The sequence below is a fragment of the Meleagris gallopavo genome, chromosome 17, assembly GCF_000146605.3.
Source record: "Meleagris gallopavo isolate NT-WF06-2002-E0010 breed Aviagen turkey brand Nicholas breeding stock chromosome 17, Turkey_5.1, whole genome shotgun sequence".
Lineage (NCBI taxonomy): Eukaryota > Metazoa > Chordata > Aves > Galliformes > Phasianidae > Meleagris > Meleagris gallopavo.
In genome coordinates, this window is record NC_015027.2 from 9,441,922 (window position 1) to 9,459,219 (window position 17,298).

At 43.9% G+C, this 17,298-nt stretch overlaps 1 protein-coding gene across 5 annotated transcripts in view; it reads right to left on the reverse strand.

The window, feature by feature from the left end:
• Positions 1-17,298, reverse strand: part of HORMAD2 (HORMA domain containing 2) — a 28,131-nt gene that overhangs the window by 6,710 nt on the left and 4,123 nt on the right. For all 5 annotated transcript variants that reach the window (XR_004161616.1, XR_004161615.1, XR_004161614.1 and 2 more), the window contains exons 5-12: positions 16,764-16,800; positions 15,466-15,486; positions 14,701-14,727; positions 13,284-13,351; positions 10,632-10,783; positions 9,814-10,067; positions 8,934-9,042; positions 7,779-7,843 (exon numbers count right to left, since the gene is read on the reverse strand). Coding sequence is in view for 2 of the 5 variants with exons in the window: in XM_019621131.2 (XP_019476676.1) it covers positions 7,779-7,843; positions 8,934-9,042; positions 9,814-10,067; positions 10,632-10,783; positions 13,284-13,351; positions 14,701-14,727; positions 15,466-15,486; positions 16,764-16,800 (733 nt within the window). In the remaining 3 variants the exon portion in view is untranslated. The remainder of the gene's footprint in view (positions 1-7,778; positions 7,844-8,933; positions 9,043-9,813; positions 10,068-10,631; positions 10,784-13,283; positions 13,352-14,700; positions 14,728-15,465; positions 15,487-16,763; positions 16,801-17,298) is intronic.

The following is a 17,298-nucleotide window of genomic DNA, read 5'->3' on the forward strand; positions in this document are numbered from 1 at the left end:
CAGAACACATCCTGGAGAGAAGCACAAGGTCTCCAGATTACAAAATGTGGTCATGACAGAATTCCCCACCCACGTCATCAAGGCTCTCTTTCTATCTGACCTTGGTATGAGGCTTTGGTAATCTCTACGTAGCAATGGTCTTCCTAATGTGTGAAATAACTCTGACTGTGGATTAGCAGCAAAACCACCTCAGTTTGCCTCTCTATCATGTTTCAAACTGTTTTTCTTCCCCTCTTCCCTCCTCTTCATTATGAGCAACACAATATTGGCTAATGCAGAAAGTACAACTTCCTTTCCATGCAAACAGAAAAAAACAGAACCTGCCAAAGTGGGAGAGGCAGGTTTTCCTTCAGTCTGACAAAACTTCAGCACTGTCCACAGCGTATTTGCTTGAGGAAACAGAGACGAGTGGATCTCTATGTTACAGCTCCTGACCTGATATCCAGCTGCTCAAACTGGCATTTCAGGCAGTTATGTACTTTCCTTTCCCTAGCATCATTTTAGCCTGTCTGCTTCGGTTTTTGAAGCACAGGGCCCTGGGGGTGGAAACACTGCAGCTAGACACTGCACTGCTAACACAGCTGCAAGTCTTGTACCCTGTCCTGCTGGCTGAGCAACAAAGTATGGCAATGATCCCCAGTCTCCAGGCCCCTGGTCACCTGAGGGAGTCAGCTCTCCTTCAGTTTTGGCCCAAACCACACAGTGAGCACATCATCTACAGCCGGTGCTTCTATTCCCTCTGTCGAGGAATGGACTCTCTGCAGCACAGACAGCAACTTGGAGATTTACCCCTTTCTTATTTCTCTGCGTGGATGGGATGCTTTTGAGGCAGGAGAAGCAGCCACGAGGAGCAGCCACAACTCCCTCTGTGTGCATGCCCTACAGGAACCTGGAGATTAGGAGTAAAAACATCTATGCAAGTCATCATGTTCGGCAGACACGCACTATTCATCTACTGAATGAACAAGATGTCAAACGTGTGAGGTATTTCACCAAAGCCAACATGTCCTGTCCTGCTCCCTTCCTGCTGCAAGTTCACATATGAGCTCAGAGGCAGGATCAGACCCCGAGCCCAACTTCCAGGCTCCTACCTTAACCAAACACTTGGGCTTCTTCCCCAGCAATGCGCTCTAAATGGGATTAAGTCAGATCCTACGTGTGTTTATTTGACTTTAACCAGAAAGTAAACCTCTTAAACGGCGCGGTAAAAAGCAGGAAGTCCCTCCCATTGACTAAACATACAATCAAAGCCTCCAAAAGTTGATTAATTCTATTTTTTCCCATACTCTGGGACTTCGAACAACCCATAGGAGAGCTCAGGCCGTACCAGCGTTGGCTTTTGTCTTACACAACCACTGCAGGGCCTCGGCTGCCCTCAGGTATGGAGCCAGGTGCCACAAGGCCCTCCTAGGGACAGTGCTGATGGGGGTACGAAGACAGGATCAGAGCTGTGACCTCCTGGCTGCCAGTCCAAGTCATAGCTCTGGTCTAGCTCATAGCACAACGACACAGTGATCTTGAACCTCCCGTGTTTTACAGTACTGGGCTATGTGTAAAACGGTCATATTTTGCCACAGATTTTTTCTGTGCAATCGCAGCTAACTTGTGAATCATGCAAGTGTTACTAATTTCTGGCATAAAACTAACGGGACAGCTGCACATTGTCTGGAGAAGATATCAGGCTAAAAATAGATCAGACTTCAGATTAAAGCCTTCCCAAGGCAGACTGGTGGATGCAGCACAGAAGCAGACCATGGTTACGCTCCTATTCTTAGATAGACAAAATCAGTTTTGTGCTCTGCAATTTTCAATCCCCAGTGTCCCTACGTATCCCAGCCAAAAATTCCCAACATAAATTGATGCAAATTTCCAGTGCTTCTGGCATGTTTTGCTTCCGAAGGCATCCTATGTAGAAAAGCTAGAATAGCATAGGAGCATTCAGCTGTGTCCCTGCTTTGTGCCTGGCCTGCCCCATGCTGAGGTTTGGCACTTTGTAAATCTTGTGTCCTCAGAAGAGTTCTCTTTGTCAGGACACGGAGTGTTTAATGTGGTATGTTGTAACTATCCTAACAAATTCAGAAGCACATGAATGTCAAAGGAAACGCAGTTCCATCAAGCAAGCCACAAGAATAAGGACTGAGATACAAGATTTAGCTGGTGGAACAAGGCAAAACAACCCTCTGCTGCCAGGGCAGCAAGTACATCAAGCAGGGTACACAGATCATCATTAGGAAACTCTTATCACAGCGGGCCAACGCCTGATGCATCTTGTGATTTTAGCTGCAGATAACATGACTTGGTAGCACAGCAAAGATTGCCACTTTCAAAAGCCAAGCCAGTGGCTCTTTAAATGCAGTCTTCCAAAACAGGAGGCATGCCAGGTGACAGACATCTCTCTCCGAGTGAAGGCAGCTCACTGACAGGTGGCTGCTCCAAGCACAGCAAAATCGAGGCTCACGAGGCACATGGTGCTGTGCAGCAAAGAGATGAAAGGAAACAGACACAAACCAAAATGCAGCAAATTCCATTTAAGCATAAGGAAGAGCTTTTCTTTGCTATGAGCCTGATCAAATACTGGTGCAGGCTGTCCAGAGGGTCGGTGGAGCCTCCATCTTTGGAGGTATTCAAAATGTGACTGGCCAAGGTGCTTACCCTGCCCTGGGCACGTAGGATGCTCTATGTGGCCTCCAGGCCTTCTGACCTCTGCCATTCTGCGAAGGCGGCACAAAGGTTAAAGCTCAGCACAGGGCTCGGTGCTGACTGAGCTCCTATCAGTTTCCAGAAAAGCCAATGCACTGACATCAGTAGAACTAATCCTGATTTTCATCTGTACAAAGTGGAGGAGCATCACGCTGGTAAGCATGAAAGCCAAATTACGCAGGTGGAAGAATGAAAGACGCTCACTGTGATGCATCTATGGAAACTTGCCACATTTCTGTCCCCAGGAAACCATGCCAAGACATCACTGATTACCACTGGTCCTCTTCCTTTTCCATAGTTCACTGTTAAAATCTCTGCCATCCAACGCAATTTCCTTCTTGCAGACAGAGTCTCACAGGCCTACGCTGTGTCTCACGTATCTTGTTGCGTTTAAAGGACTATGAACAGATCTTTCCAGACTATGAAAACAAATTGTTCACAATAGCTGATTAAAAAATCAAAAAAGTATCAGTGTCTGTCCATGTAGCCTCTGTCAGGACCCTCAATTGGCCTGTAAGCTTCTGCTCTGGGAGACTTTCCCTTGTGAGATTTACAGCACTGTAAACCAGGAGGTGAAAAGCGAAGATACTCACTCTGCCTATGAAGCCATCACGCAGCTTAGACCCTCGTGGGGTATCAGACCTATCCAACCTTACTCTGTGCAGACCTCTCTAGTGGTCTGGCTGTTAGCATGTACATTATGAACAGGCTTAGAGGATCCGTGTCTTCCTCTGGATGTCCCTGGCATAGCTGAAAGGGAATCTGAGGGCACACAATCTTTCCCCACCTCTGGGGCAATGAGCATCACCTCTAAATGAAGAGATCACTAGGAAGCTGTTTCATACACACTAGTCAGGAACAACTCATGCAAGGGATGAACAGCCTCAGATCCAGCTAAAGGTCGGATGTGAATGCAGAGAAGCCAGGAATTTCCTGACCTCCCTGTCTCACTCCTCCCAGAATGGCCTGAGCTAACAGGAAGGAGAGAGGCTAGCTCATCTCTGAATCTTTCTCTTCATTGTTTGGGTCTGTGTAGCCTCAGCTGGTTTGGAGGAGAAAATGTTCTGGGAACTTCTCATCAGATACAGTTCGCTTGATAGACAGCTAGAGATAAACCTTTCTTTTTTTTCTTTGCTGCAAAAGTTCAAGATAATGACATTGCCACAGAAAAATGCTTTCCTATTGCTCGGCAAATGGCAGACTTCACCCTTAAACTGCTTTCTGTCATGGCAATTGTAAAAGTGGCTTGCCTGGGAAAAATCAGACAACAAAGGTCTTGATCTTCAAGTTGTTATTCTGCAACTGGATCCCTTGTGCTGACCTTCACTTTCAGACAGAAGTCACATGCAACTCTGAAGCTCACCAAAGGCACAGGGATCTCCAGCAGGATTACCACAGCTCTGGGCACCAAGAGGATGCTGACCACTGGCAAACAAAACATACTGCTCGTAGGCATGAAAGACCGCTCATGCTGGCTCCTATTGCTGCCACAGCCTCTCTCATAGAGAAAAAGGATGTCAGCAGGTACCCGAGACTTCAGCATGGGGAGTAGCAGCTGGCCAGACAAACCACCACCCGCAGCCTAAAATGGCACTCTTTCATTTAGGCAAGTGAATCTTCTGACTTTCAGACAGCTCGAGGTAAGAGAGCTGTGCCACACAGCCAGGCACTGACAGGCAGTGTGGAGCCCCCGGGCTATCAGTGATCCAAACCACTGTGTCTACACAAGGCCAATCCATCAGCTGTGTCCCACAGCAGCCTGGTAGCACAAACGCAGCCAGCCCAGCAGAATAAGCACTGCCTGGCACTGACTAGAGAAGCCAAAAAACCAGGAGGTAGAACTGTTCTGTGCTGATGCAGCCACACCACTTCCAGCTCTGGCACAGGCTCGGTCTGGGACGACTCAGGGCTCTGCACAACTGCTGCACTGTGCAATGAGACTGTGCTTTAAGGACCACCCCAGAACTTCAGCCCACAGCTAGCTGATGGGAGATAACGCCTGCAGAAGCATCCACGTGGTCAGCTTTTATTCATCCTCTAGAACTATTTCATTCCAAACTCATTCCACTGTAGCATGTTTGCTTACAAGAAGACAAAGCTGACAAAAATCAACTTGTGGGACAAAACCATCAAAGAACTCACAAGAGGGTAAAGGACTACGCTGAAGTCTTCAAAAAGTTATCTCACATTCAGTGCAGGACCCCATTTCCATCAGCAGATTTCTACAGAATAAATCAATGGGCAGCAATTCCCTATTTTACTCAGCTCTTCAGATCACAACTGCTAGAATGCCAGTGGAAACTAGGAAGACACATAAAGATAGCACAATGGGACAAATCCGCAGCTGATGCAATCAGAAACCCTCCTCAAGTCAGCAGAGGTAGGGTAATTTACATGCTGGTGTCTAACTCTGGATGATTAAGTACAGAGATGCTTTGCTGGGAAAGGGCAATCTCTCATTTGATCCTAAGTATCATCAATCATTAGATTGCAGATAACAAGCAAGTTGAGTACATGTAAATTTTTCTCCAAACTGAAAAGCCCTCTGTCAGGGACTCTTCGTGGCCATTATTAAACAGCAGTTATAGTTCTAACAGGACAGAAATAGTTCTTTCTCTTTTGGCAGATCTGCAGCATTTGCTTCTCCCATGTCATACCGATAAAAATAAGCCTCTAATGCTTCCATTCCTGGTTTTCCTGAAGAGCTGTAGGTCAGGAAAATAATGAACAATCAACTCGGTTCCAACAGCACGGTTCCGTTTTTTTTTATAACTGAGAAATAGAAGGAATAAAGCAGTCCACTCAGAGAAAGAGCAGCAACGGGGCTGTCCAAATTCCCAAAAGCACCTCACGACTGTATGGGATTTTTTAATACATCACTTTCTGAATATCGAATCCTTGCACAGACACCAAAATCTGGAATACACGGGATTGCTTCCCTTGGTTTTGATAACCTCAGCCTCAGCACGTAACGGTGCAGTTAAGCACTGACAGCCCAGCCCCTGAGCTGAGCCCTGCACACACTGAGCACCAGCAGGGTGAGGTCCCCCCCAGCCCGCCTCGCCCTCACCAACCAGCCATGCCCGCTCCCCCATGGTAGCACTGGTATGTGAGCAATTTTTATGAGAGCTAGTTCAAGGTGCTCTTTGGGTGGAAACCTAACACTTGTCGTGCACTAGCAGCGTGAGCCTCACGGCTTCTGTCTGCCAAAAAAAAAGGGAGAGCTGCACGGACCCGGCCAGGTGGTTCCTGAGCCCTGCACACCCCAAGCTGACCGACCCCTCAAATGCAGGGGAAAGCAGCAGCTCTCTTGGGAGACCATACAGCTCCTCAAACCACAGAGCTCCTCCAAGCACACCTGAAAAACGCTGTTCACTTCACCGTACTGCAGCCTGGATAGCAACAAGATGTTTACATTCACACCCCAATAGGACTCCTTCTGCCATCTTACCTGCGTTTGACCTTGTTAGATAATAGCTAACTCTGATTTCCCTCCCTTGCCCTCATTTTTTAAGACAAACTTCTCGATAGTTTGGCTTCCTGATACAAGTGGAATACACAATGCACATTTGTTTCACCCACTTCCCTCAGAAAAGAAGGGAAAGTCCCTCTCGCATGGAAAATAGCATCAAGTTTTTATTGGTGCTGGCTTTACCGTGATGATCTGAACTTTCTAAATAGTGACTTGATTTTATTTCTTCCTAAAGTGACTGAAATGTTAGCCATATTCTAAGCAATTATGTCTAAAAATAATAATATCAAAGAATAACTCAAAAACTGTCTGCCCAGCAGAATTTAACAGGAAGAGGGCTTGCAATTCTTTTTTTGAGTCTCTGGAAGCATAAAGTGGATAAAATGACTCTTCCACTTTTCAGTAACCAGTACTGTTTCCACCACCTTCAGAAACTCTCACTATTGCTACTGCATTCTAAGGAAACTCACATGCTGCAGGAGAGAGGTGTCTGGTGCTCTGACTCTAATCGTGACAGACCCGAAAGAATGCAAAAGCATGAATCAAAGGGACAACCATGAGTTACAAACAAAAAAGGCTCCTGTTTTCTCAGACAAGACAGAATAAACAATGATCAGAAGGAAACTGGAGGATGTGACAAAAAAAAAAATGTGGTTAAAGTTTGAAAAATACCAGCCTAGGCACAGAAGTTCATTTCTAAGATCCAGAGTCAATGCAAATACTTCAGAGATGCCTTTTGAATGACACGTTAAGGAGTCGTCTCCAGTTGCTGTCTGGGTTAGACTTTTCAGCAGAAGCAGGGAAAATTTTACCAGCAATTTCCTACTCTCGTTAACTTATCCTGTGAAGATTCAGTTTCTGAATATTCAAGCTCACAGCATCTTCAACTAATTTGAATAGGAGGAGGATCAACTGGCAAGTCTGGTGGTATTCAGAGACCTGCCCTGTCACTGAAAAGAGCTCTGCACGAGGTCATGAATTCGAGCACTGATTTTGGTTCAGGGATTGACCTGAACAGTCTCAGGATGGAATTAACTTCACGTAACTTTATGTATAACGTCTGGTCCACTCTACTTCTTAGCTTTGCCTCTGTAACTCCTGAAAAAAGAGATCAGCACTTCAGGGGATAAGTCTTCCTATCACAGAGAGGTAGGCAAAAAGGGATCGGATCCAGAAATACCTGTGACTCACACGTGAAGATAGCCTGACAGCAGGAAAGGAGAGGTAAAGATTAGCTAAGGCAGCAGACAAACACAGCCTTCAAATCTAACACAGGGTGGAGATTTCAGAACCCTAATCCAAAAACACACGCAGGTAAAGAAACCTGGCTGTGACAGTCTGCATGTGTAATTCACGAGTGTCAACTCCTGGAACAGAACAAAAACCCTTGTAGTGGATGTGTGAAATAAGCTGACCACGGAAAGCTTGTTCATAAATGCTTGCAGTTCATGCTTATACCCCTATGCTATAACACTTTGGAGCCATTGCATACCGTACAACAAATTCACAAGTTATTAGAAACTTGTGCCATCCTAGGTGACATAACATTCCATGGCAATCAATTCACACTGCCTGTCATCTCATAGAGTCACTAAAATTTGCTCACCTGCTGAGATGCCTGTGAGGAAGGCCGCCTGCCTCTCTCTCTTATTTCCATCTTTCCCTTTCCACCTACAATGCGAATATATCAAAATTAGCTCTCAAGCTTAAAGCCCTATATTTAACTGAAAAAAAATATACACAAAAGCACAACTGAACCACTGTAGTGCAATTCCATGCCCGATGTGAAACAGTGTAACCCTTATCCTCAGGCAATGCCAGCACTGGCAGTTTAGCACTGGAAACAAATTTCAGATTAGTATCATTTAAACATAAAACATTAACCTGCAACAGTTCCTGTCCATGAAGTCAACACTTCATTTTTTAACCTGGCTTCCTAAGAAACAAGGATTATGTCAGCATATAATCTGTGTAAGTGGCTGTATTGGACAGGAGCTTGTCCTCTGATTAGTAACTCTTGTCCTTACCAGACAGTTTCCATAAAATTTGATGGTGGGGTCCTAAAGTGCCTCAGAGCATCATGAAAACAATTAGATGAGGCAGGAAGATATTGTTAATATCCCCCTAGTGGAAAAGGTGGCAGTGTGAGTTCACTCCTTATTAGTTATCAGAGAATCTGCAGGAGATAGGCTTGAAGAGGTGGCTTCATAGGCAGCTCAGCTTCTTTATTCCACTGCCTGAGGACCTCAGGAATGCTATTTACCATTTTGTCACTAGATGGTATTGTTCCACAGGCTATATTTGAGAGCCTCAAAGGTCAAACAGAGCAAGGTGCATCACCAGCCAGGCTTACTAAAGTGACAGAGGGGGCTTTTTTTTCTTTTTTTTTGCTATATGTTCATGCATGCTTTCACATATGAAAGTTATTAGCAAAATCAAACTGTAACAGTTATAGGAATAGAGCCTTGGTGAAATGTAGATAATGTAATGTGGTATTGATAAACTATGCATTTCCTCTGTATCTGAAAAAAAACCGCTGAGATAAAAAGGTGGAAAGATATTGATAAAAAATTGAGTGTTTCTGTTAACAAACCAAGCATACACAAGAGGCCATTTATTATAGGTCACTCTGATCTCATATAAAATTGAATTAGTCTGACAAACTGTTCAGACATTTCAAAATAGCTGAGAAAATCTAAATATTATGCTAAGAGATTAGCTGTGAACACAGGCTCCTTCACAGTTGAAACCGAGCCTCTACCTGTATCTTGAAGGCAAAAAGAAGATGCTTCAGTTCTCAGGCCTGGATGGGTACAATTTCTGTCCTTTCCATGTTCATCTGACTCTGCTCTGACAGGGGGAGGGTTGTTCTGCAATGCAAATAATCCCTTGAATTAATAGCACGACTTAAAAATTATTCCCAGGAGGTAAATCTGCTGAGCTTATACTCAGCACTAACAGAGATGAGATTTACAAAACTCCTCAGCATGCAGGCACTCCTACTCCCAAGCCTAGAGGCCTTACAGAAAAGAGATTTACTGAGAAAGGTAGAAAATTCTGGCCCAAACAGTTTCCTGTCTTCAGGCAGCAGTTATGCTAAGGCTTGTTTACTGGCACTTGCCACCTAAAATTAAATTGCCAAGTCTGAGCTGCTGGTGCAGGCTGCCCCTTCTGTTATTTTGGCATAACTTGCTGTCTAATGACTGCCTGCTGAAGACAACCCCTACACTAAGCACCGAGGTGCTCCAGAGAAACTGGGCACAGTGCACAACTTTGGGATGGTTAGAGGCAGTGAAGGAATCCCACCTGACTACACAGCAGCTCAGATCTGGGAAAGTAACACCAAATGGAAATGCAAAAGTCTGCAGTTTTCTCCAGTTCTGCATGTGTGTGCTGTGGCTCTCTGTATAATCACTGCCCTCTTCTGGGAGAACATATTAGACTCAGTAAGCCAGTGGATGTGCTCAAATGAAGTTCACATTATGCTAATGGCTTTGCAGTCTCAGTGCTCAATCCACTGCAGCAGTGCTGCCCTGCACAAGCTTATTAAACTAGGATTCTGAGCAAATGCTTTTTTTCAGAGTGTTTTGCTAGATAAACTCCATTCCTCCAATGAAAACTGAATAGAGTTATTTCTCTACCTTAGTGCTTCCCTCCTCTTCCTCTTCATCACAGTCTAACCCTTGATGGGAGATCTCAGTAGGGCTGTTCTTCTGGATCAGGTTGCTTTCAACTTTCCCCATTCTTTTGTTTTCAGTTGTTACTTTCACTTTCAAGGTGTGGAACCCCGTGGAGACTGAGCCTAGTTTCAAGTTGACAGGATCACCATCAAACAACAGGTCACCAGCGTTGTCATCTTTCTTAAAGCCAGGTGGTTGGTAATCATCAGGAGTTACTACAGGTGGAGAAAGAACCCAGTCAGAGAAACAAAGTTCCATCTCTCTATAATCTGCTCTGTAAAATACACACATCTACCAACCTCCAGAAACAACGCCTGCTACCAACAGTGTGTTGGGTGGTTATTTTTTTGGAGGGAAGAAGGGAGATTTCAAAGGAAAAAAAAAGAACTGAGCAAATGTTAACAGGTGTCTGAAAGAAATAGTAACTTTAGAATGGTGAGATACCATCAGTGAGCACAACTTTCTGGATTGCAAGCCAACACACAGGAGGTGCATGTTCCTTAAGAAACAAACAAACAAACAAACAGTGAAGAAGGCTGTCCTTTTCACACTGCAAGGTTGCACTTCTTATGTGGATTTACAGTCCCTTCTCAAAGCATCTGCCATCCCTGTGTGTCTAAAGGATTCACTACATTTTACACCATTTCTCACTGGATCAGCTAATAGATTCTACCACCTCACTGCCATTTCACCTTTCTAAGGTTTATTAACTTCGCGGGGCTCGTGATTATCCCAGAATATGATGGAAAGGGAAGCTCCCCTCGTAGCCATCCACCTACCATCATTGTAATAGAGGAGCTTCATGGTCAGGGTAATGTCGTTGGGAAGTGGGCCCAGGTTTTGCATTAACAGGTACAGCTTACGGATCAGGAGGCTGCAGGCTTGTTTCATGTCCTCGCTGCACACTCCATTCACAAGGTTCGCTTTGTTGCTACAATGGAAAGCAGAATAAGAGAGTTGTTTTTCCTCAGTCATGAATATTCAAGATCCAATTACAAATACAGTGCACCCACTGACTCGTCTCAAAGCACCAGTGAGAAAGCTACAATGCCTTTATGTAACTTCCAGATAAACAGGGAAGTGAAACAGACTCCAGGGATGGAGTGGCATCAGGAAAACAACAGCTCTGAACGAAGTGGCGTGGCATTTACATTTGAAAAGACTTTGCAGTTGGGGCAGTGGACCCCCATTATACAAATATTGTGACTCACTTGTTCGAACATGATTAAAATGGATCAAAGGACCATAAAACAAGTGCCTTTCACTTAAACAATTCCAGGAATGAGAGGAATGAGGTGAAAATCCCATATAAAGCTGATTCATCACCGTGGCTATTTTCAAGTCCCTTTTGCAGATTGAAGAGAAGTGAATTCCATGTTCTCACTTCAATTTCATGTAAGAAAAACTAGCTCAGAAGTACATTTTTCCAAAGTGACTAAGGGGCATTCCTCTCACCTCCTTCACCCATCCAAATGTCAGCTGGCTAGTCTAAGCAAGCAGTCTAGACTGAGATAACCGTGTAGCAGCAGTGGGATGAATTGCCCTCTGGAGGAGTTCGTTTCTCTTGACTACAGAGGCTGATGAGATGAGCAGCTTAGATCAGACTGCTAGCTTTAGCCAGTTGGAGGCAAACTGGATGAATCACAAAGAGAGTGAGGAACCTACACTCCCTTAACATTCAACAAGAAAGGACCTTAAAAATAGTAGCTCCTCCACTATAAAATTGTGTCTTTGGAAGACCACTGGCAGGTGGATGATGCCACAAATTGACTGGATGGTATCTAACAGAATCACCACAAATTTTTTCCTAAGCAGAAAGTAACAAATGAAAGTGGGGAGAATGCCAGGGCTGAGTATGACTGATTAAATCGCTGCTTCTGTAAGATGGATTTCCCCTTCCAGTTGGAACATTTCAAACTGAATGGCTGTTGAATAGTTTGTATTCCCTAGGTTATGTAGGTTATGGTTTGGTAAGCTCCAAACTGCCATCAACAAAACCCTTGTGCTGACCATGCTGTGTTATTAAATGGAATCCTGTATGTTTTGGAATGCATATGGGAAGTGAGAGGGCTATTGATGGCAACATCAAGGTGGAATAAAGAGAAACCAGGCCTTTTCTTCCACATCATCTTTACAAGTCTTAGGATTAGCAGAGTAGAAACCACAGAAGAAAGAGTATAGACAAAAAGACATGAGAGCTCCATAGGAACTAACAGGCCAAGTTCTGGTGCAGTATGAGAATAACACTGGGTTTGATGCAGGAATGTGCCAAAAGGTAGGAACCAAAGAACTGAACCTCTCTGAAAGACTGGGATTCATGGCCAGAAACTCCTCCAAAAATCAATCTAGAATAGGGCAGAGATCATCTAGGAGAACGTTTTCCTTTGCCACTCATACACAAGGACACAGACACATTCCTTGAGGAGTGCTTAGCTCTGGGTTGCCATGTGGCAATAAACCTTGCAGGTGCATAACAGTAGTTTTATCAGCTGAAGGAGCTGACAGCAAAGATGACACAATACTTTGATCAATGCCAGAATGTCAGCTTACAAACAACTGCAGGTACATACATGACCTGGTGATAGCAATGTCAGTCACTGGGGAAACAGAACAGAGCCACAGCTCAGGGAATCTGAGGCCACAATCTCTGAAACCTCAGCACAGCACTGAGATTTTGAAGGAACTGATATAAACAGAACAGAAAATATAAAGAGGAGCCTCTTCTTGACCAGTACTATGGACATCAACGGATGCTGCGTTCTGCTGGGGAACTGGCTAATTATTTTTCCTTGCTTTGGTCACAGTTAATAGCCTCTGACAGTATTAAGTTTAAACTAAACAGGATTTTGCCCTACTAAACACAGCTGTCAAATATCTAACAGTGCCAAGAAGATGCAAGATGCTGCTGCTTCCTGCCATGAGTTCTCCAGCATCAACACAGGCATGACCAGAGAAAGACCTCCCAGGCCACCCTCCTAGACTACTCAAACAGAACACATGCATGCAAATGCCCATGGATAAAAATACTGGGAATGAGATCTTCATAAAAAGGGTCAAACTTGGAACAGCTTCATTTGAAAGCACAAGGCTCTCCTGTGAAACTGGAGGAACACTGCTGTTAGTCGAGATGGTAGCAAACTCAACAAATGTGTTGGTTTCTCTACTGCTACTCTGACTTGGTGTGATTTCTGTAAGTTGCTTTTCATTCCATTCTGGTGCACTTCAAGTGCCTCACTGTGCTACATAACAGCATTTCTATTCATCAGCTTGGATGGTTGTATCCTGTACAGTGACTATCCTCAACTCTGATGATATCTACAGCTGCTGAGCTGCTCAGACATGCTATCATCATGAAGGGCAGCTTCTTCCTCAGGCTTCAGGAACACCTGACTTTCATAGTGCAATTCTGAGAAATAAACCCAAACCATTACCTGATGATGTCCATCTCGGGCACCTCCTTTTTGTACTTGAACTTGAATTGATACAGTTCAGTCACTGTCTAGAGATTTAACAAGAGCATGAAAAGAAAAAACAAATGTAAAGATGTATACTGTACTTAGCAGGGTCCTTTCATGAATTTTTAAGAACACAGCATTAATTTAATGAGATGTTTACAGCTTAAGCTCCATTACTGCTTGCATCAGTGTTGATAGGTTTCCTTAACAACCACAACTTACCTAGCACTGAAATAATCACCAAAAATTGCAAACTTCCTGCCTCCTCCTTCTATTTCCTCTGTGGGCCTGACTCCCCAGCCCTGTCCTCTAATGAGACACCAGGGCCAGCTGATCTTACAACGTCCATATGTCCTCCCCTACTACTAAAAGGAAAAATGTCAGGCTTCACAAGTGATGCAGCGTCACGGGGAAGCCTGGCCCAGAGTTCTGTATAGAGGCAAGAGCCTGCAGGACAGTTTCCACTAGGAATTCAAACTGTTGCACAGAGATTCTGAGTTTCACTGGTCCCAGTGTTCACTGAGAGATTAGAAAGTATGTATTTAGATGACATCCCATGTAAAAGAAAATGATTTGCTATGATTTTAGAGAAGATAACCATTAGGAAGAACAAACTTCAACACAAGAGGAAGGACACACTGCAGCCCAATGTCATGTCTATCATTTGCTTTTCTCAGAGGCAGTGAGGTTGACTGGGAGGAGTCAGGTTGAGCTCTTAAGTTCAAGTCTTCCTCAGAAATCCCAGCACTTCCTTCCTCCCTCCCCAGATGCTGGGGTGCAGCGCAGCAGAACTGCAATGCCGCAGGCAGGTTCTGCAGCCATTCCTCATGTGTGCTCTGTGGAGAATGAATGGATGCAGAGCCTCATTTATATATTGTACTGCTAAGACTGCTGCCACAGGCTAGACAAAATAGCATAGGTGGCAATTCAATGGAGAACACAGAAAGGATAAGCACACACACACTGTGTAACTCATACATCCCAGCTCTGAAGCGATTTGTAACTTCTGTCCTAAACCTCTCTGCATGAAAAACAAAAAAAACCAACAGATCTCTTTTCACTACTCCTTTCAAAAAGATAATAAAAGAAAAATAGAATAAAAGAATGATTCTGAACTTCCTAGTTCTTCCCTCAGGGAAGAAAAACAAAATTGAGAACATGCCCATTAGTTGCCTGTTAACATCCCTGCCTGAGGCCCTAGATGCCCGGTAGGAGTGTTTGATCACAATCCAGCTCACTGAGCTGTCATTCTTGAGTGAAGACAGAAGAAGAGAAACCAGGACACCAAGCAGCAGTGTCAGGGTAGAATTTAAGCCCACAAGTCCATTCTGAATAAAAATCTACTCACCCATGCCTTCGGTTGCCTCAAAGATTAATTAAGACTCTTTCTTACCTCCGGTTCCTCGGGATTGGTGTACATCTGTTGTAAGAAAGCACAGTGAGCACATTCTGCCCTTGGGTAACATGAACCAGTGAAAAAGGACTATAAACAATGTTATTTCCAAGTTACAGCAGAGATTGTGCTATCTGTAACATGGGATCGGAGAAAGGAATGGCTGAGACACGGCCTTCCTCTATCAGCAGTCCATACTACCTGTCTTTGAAGTGCTAAGAAGACTCACCTGTGTAATTCTAGAGGAATGAGGTTAATTCCCATTCCAATCCTCACAGGTAAGTATTGATGCCTGAGATTTAAACGCTCAGATTATGCACACAGTAGGTGTGTAGAATGGCTATTGCTGCTTTACAAAGAACCAGGGCAAAAGACTCCCAAGGCAGCTGCTCGCGTGTGGTTTCCTCGGCATCAGATTATTAAAGCGAACTCTTATGCAGTGAGAAAACACAGCAGCTTCCTTCTCCCAAGGATCAAGGCCAGAGTTTGCAGGGAGCAATGACAGGGAGCCCAGGAAAGTGTTTTCTGGGCTTTAAGGATTCATGTAAGGCCTGAGAGTCAGAGGTTTGACATACAGAGAAAATGTTCCCACGCAGCCTAGGAAGTTCATATTTACCATATTTAAGAAAGGTCATCACTCTATTAAAAACCACATATATTTTGACTTCCCCTTATAAAAGGCATTTATGGTTTGACACAACGTCGACTCCAAATCTCTGTCGAGCACGGTGGGAGAAGAAAAACGTCTTGTACTCATTTACTTACTGCTAGGACAGCAACATGTAGCTAAAGAGAGAGAGAACAAGAGAAAACAGAACACAAAGTCAATATCTATCCTTAATGGGTGAGGACAAAATAAGATATCAAATCTAACTGCCTACACGCAGCGAAGGAATAGGCACATTCAACAAACTGAGTCACACATCTTTCTTCATGCAGACTCTTCATAGCACAGCATCAGCAACACCTAGTGGCCGGTTCACTCGGCTTCACACGCACTTCCCCAAGAAAGCAACGACATGCTCAGACTTCCTTCCCTCTTGGGACTTTTTCTAAACAAATATTCAGAGCCTATGTCAACTTAAAACACTTTCACAATAGCACCCATCCCTACCGAAGAATAATATTTGTTCATACAAGACACATCAAAGGTGTTTAATTTACGCTATAGCAAGAAACTGTACATGGGAAAAGATGAGAAAGCAATCCTAGAGCACCATTAAATACCTGTTTTTCTCTTAATCTTTGTCAAATAATAACTACATTATGTCTCTCATAAATAGCAGAGGGCTACATACCTCCTAGAACTGTCAGCAAGCAATAAATAATTCACATTTTGCACTATCGTATGCACAGTGCCAGTGGTAGTGATTTTAAGAGCACATGCAATCAGCAGTGCTGAAACTAACACAGCTTCATCTGATCTGGATGAGAGTTAACTTGATGAGCAGTGCTGACAGAGATGATAATTGGTCCTTTTTTCTGTACAAAGCATTTTTTTTGTGCGTGAGAATCAGCAAGAAATATGATTACTTTCTGGCTTTGTTCTGAAACCAGATAAACACATTACCTAATGAATTACTTTATTTAAAAAAAAAAAAGGAATAAAATCCAAACTCAAGAGAAAGCTAAGAGGGTTAGAAAAAGGGCAGAGGCTTGAAGAAAACATGAAAGAAAGCAGAAGCATGAAAGAATCTTTCTCAAGAAAACAGGCAAGGAAATCAGGACCTGCAAGTTCTGACTGGCACTGTCTGTATGCAGAACTGGAGAGTGCAAATGTAGAACACAGAACAAAGGGGAATCCCTTCCAGGCAGCAAGTGCACATGCCACCATGTACAGGCAAGTCCAAAGCACCAATCAAGGTTTGGTTGGGCTCAAGGAATAAAATCCCACATCTCAGATTTTTATTCTCTAGGCAGCCCTCCCCTTATTCACAGCTGTAAATGTGTGTTGTGTGTATGTGAGGTCACTACGACAATGCAAAGGAGGAATGAAAATACAGTTTTGTCCACATTTTTGAAGAAAAATAACAAAGTCCATTAAAAAGCAAGAAAGAACTTACATACTGCTTCTCCAAAGCATCAAAACAACCTTGAATCCTGCCAGGGAAAAATGTTTTAGTGCTAACCAGCGATGTTTATCTCATGGTCTGTAAAAACACAACTCATCAGATACAGTTTAAAGTCCTTGTTATTCTGGAATAAGACAACACAGCCAGTAACATTCTGGTCTTGTAAAGTTCTCTTCCAGGTCAGCCATCAGAAAGAACCCGCCTGCCCTTCAAAAAGCATTTGTCTGTTGTTTATACATCCTGAGGCAGTCAGCCTAGAGCCCACTTCAGTCCTGACAGTGACAAGGACCTGGAGCTCTGAGCTTTGGCCTCATTTTGGCCCCCAGCTTGCTCTCCAGTGGCCCTTTTCCCAATGACTGTGTACAGAACTTGGCTAAAACTTCAGTCTGAACACATCCTGACGTGTCTGGACTCATACACTTTTGCTATCTGATGTAAAGTTCGCTGCTAAGGATGTTCTCAAAGCAGTAGGTATTACTTGAGGCAACAATGGTCAGATGTTTACTTATTGAGCCCTTGCAACTAC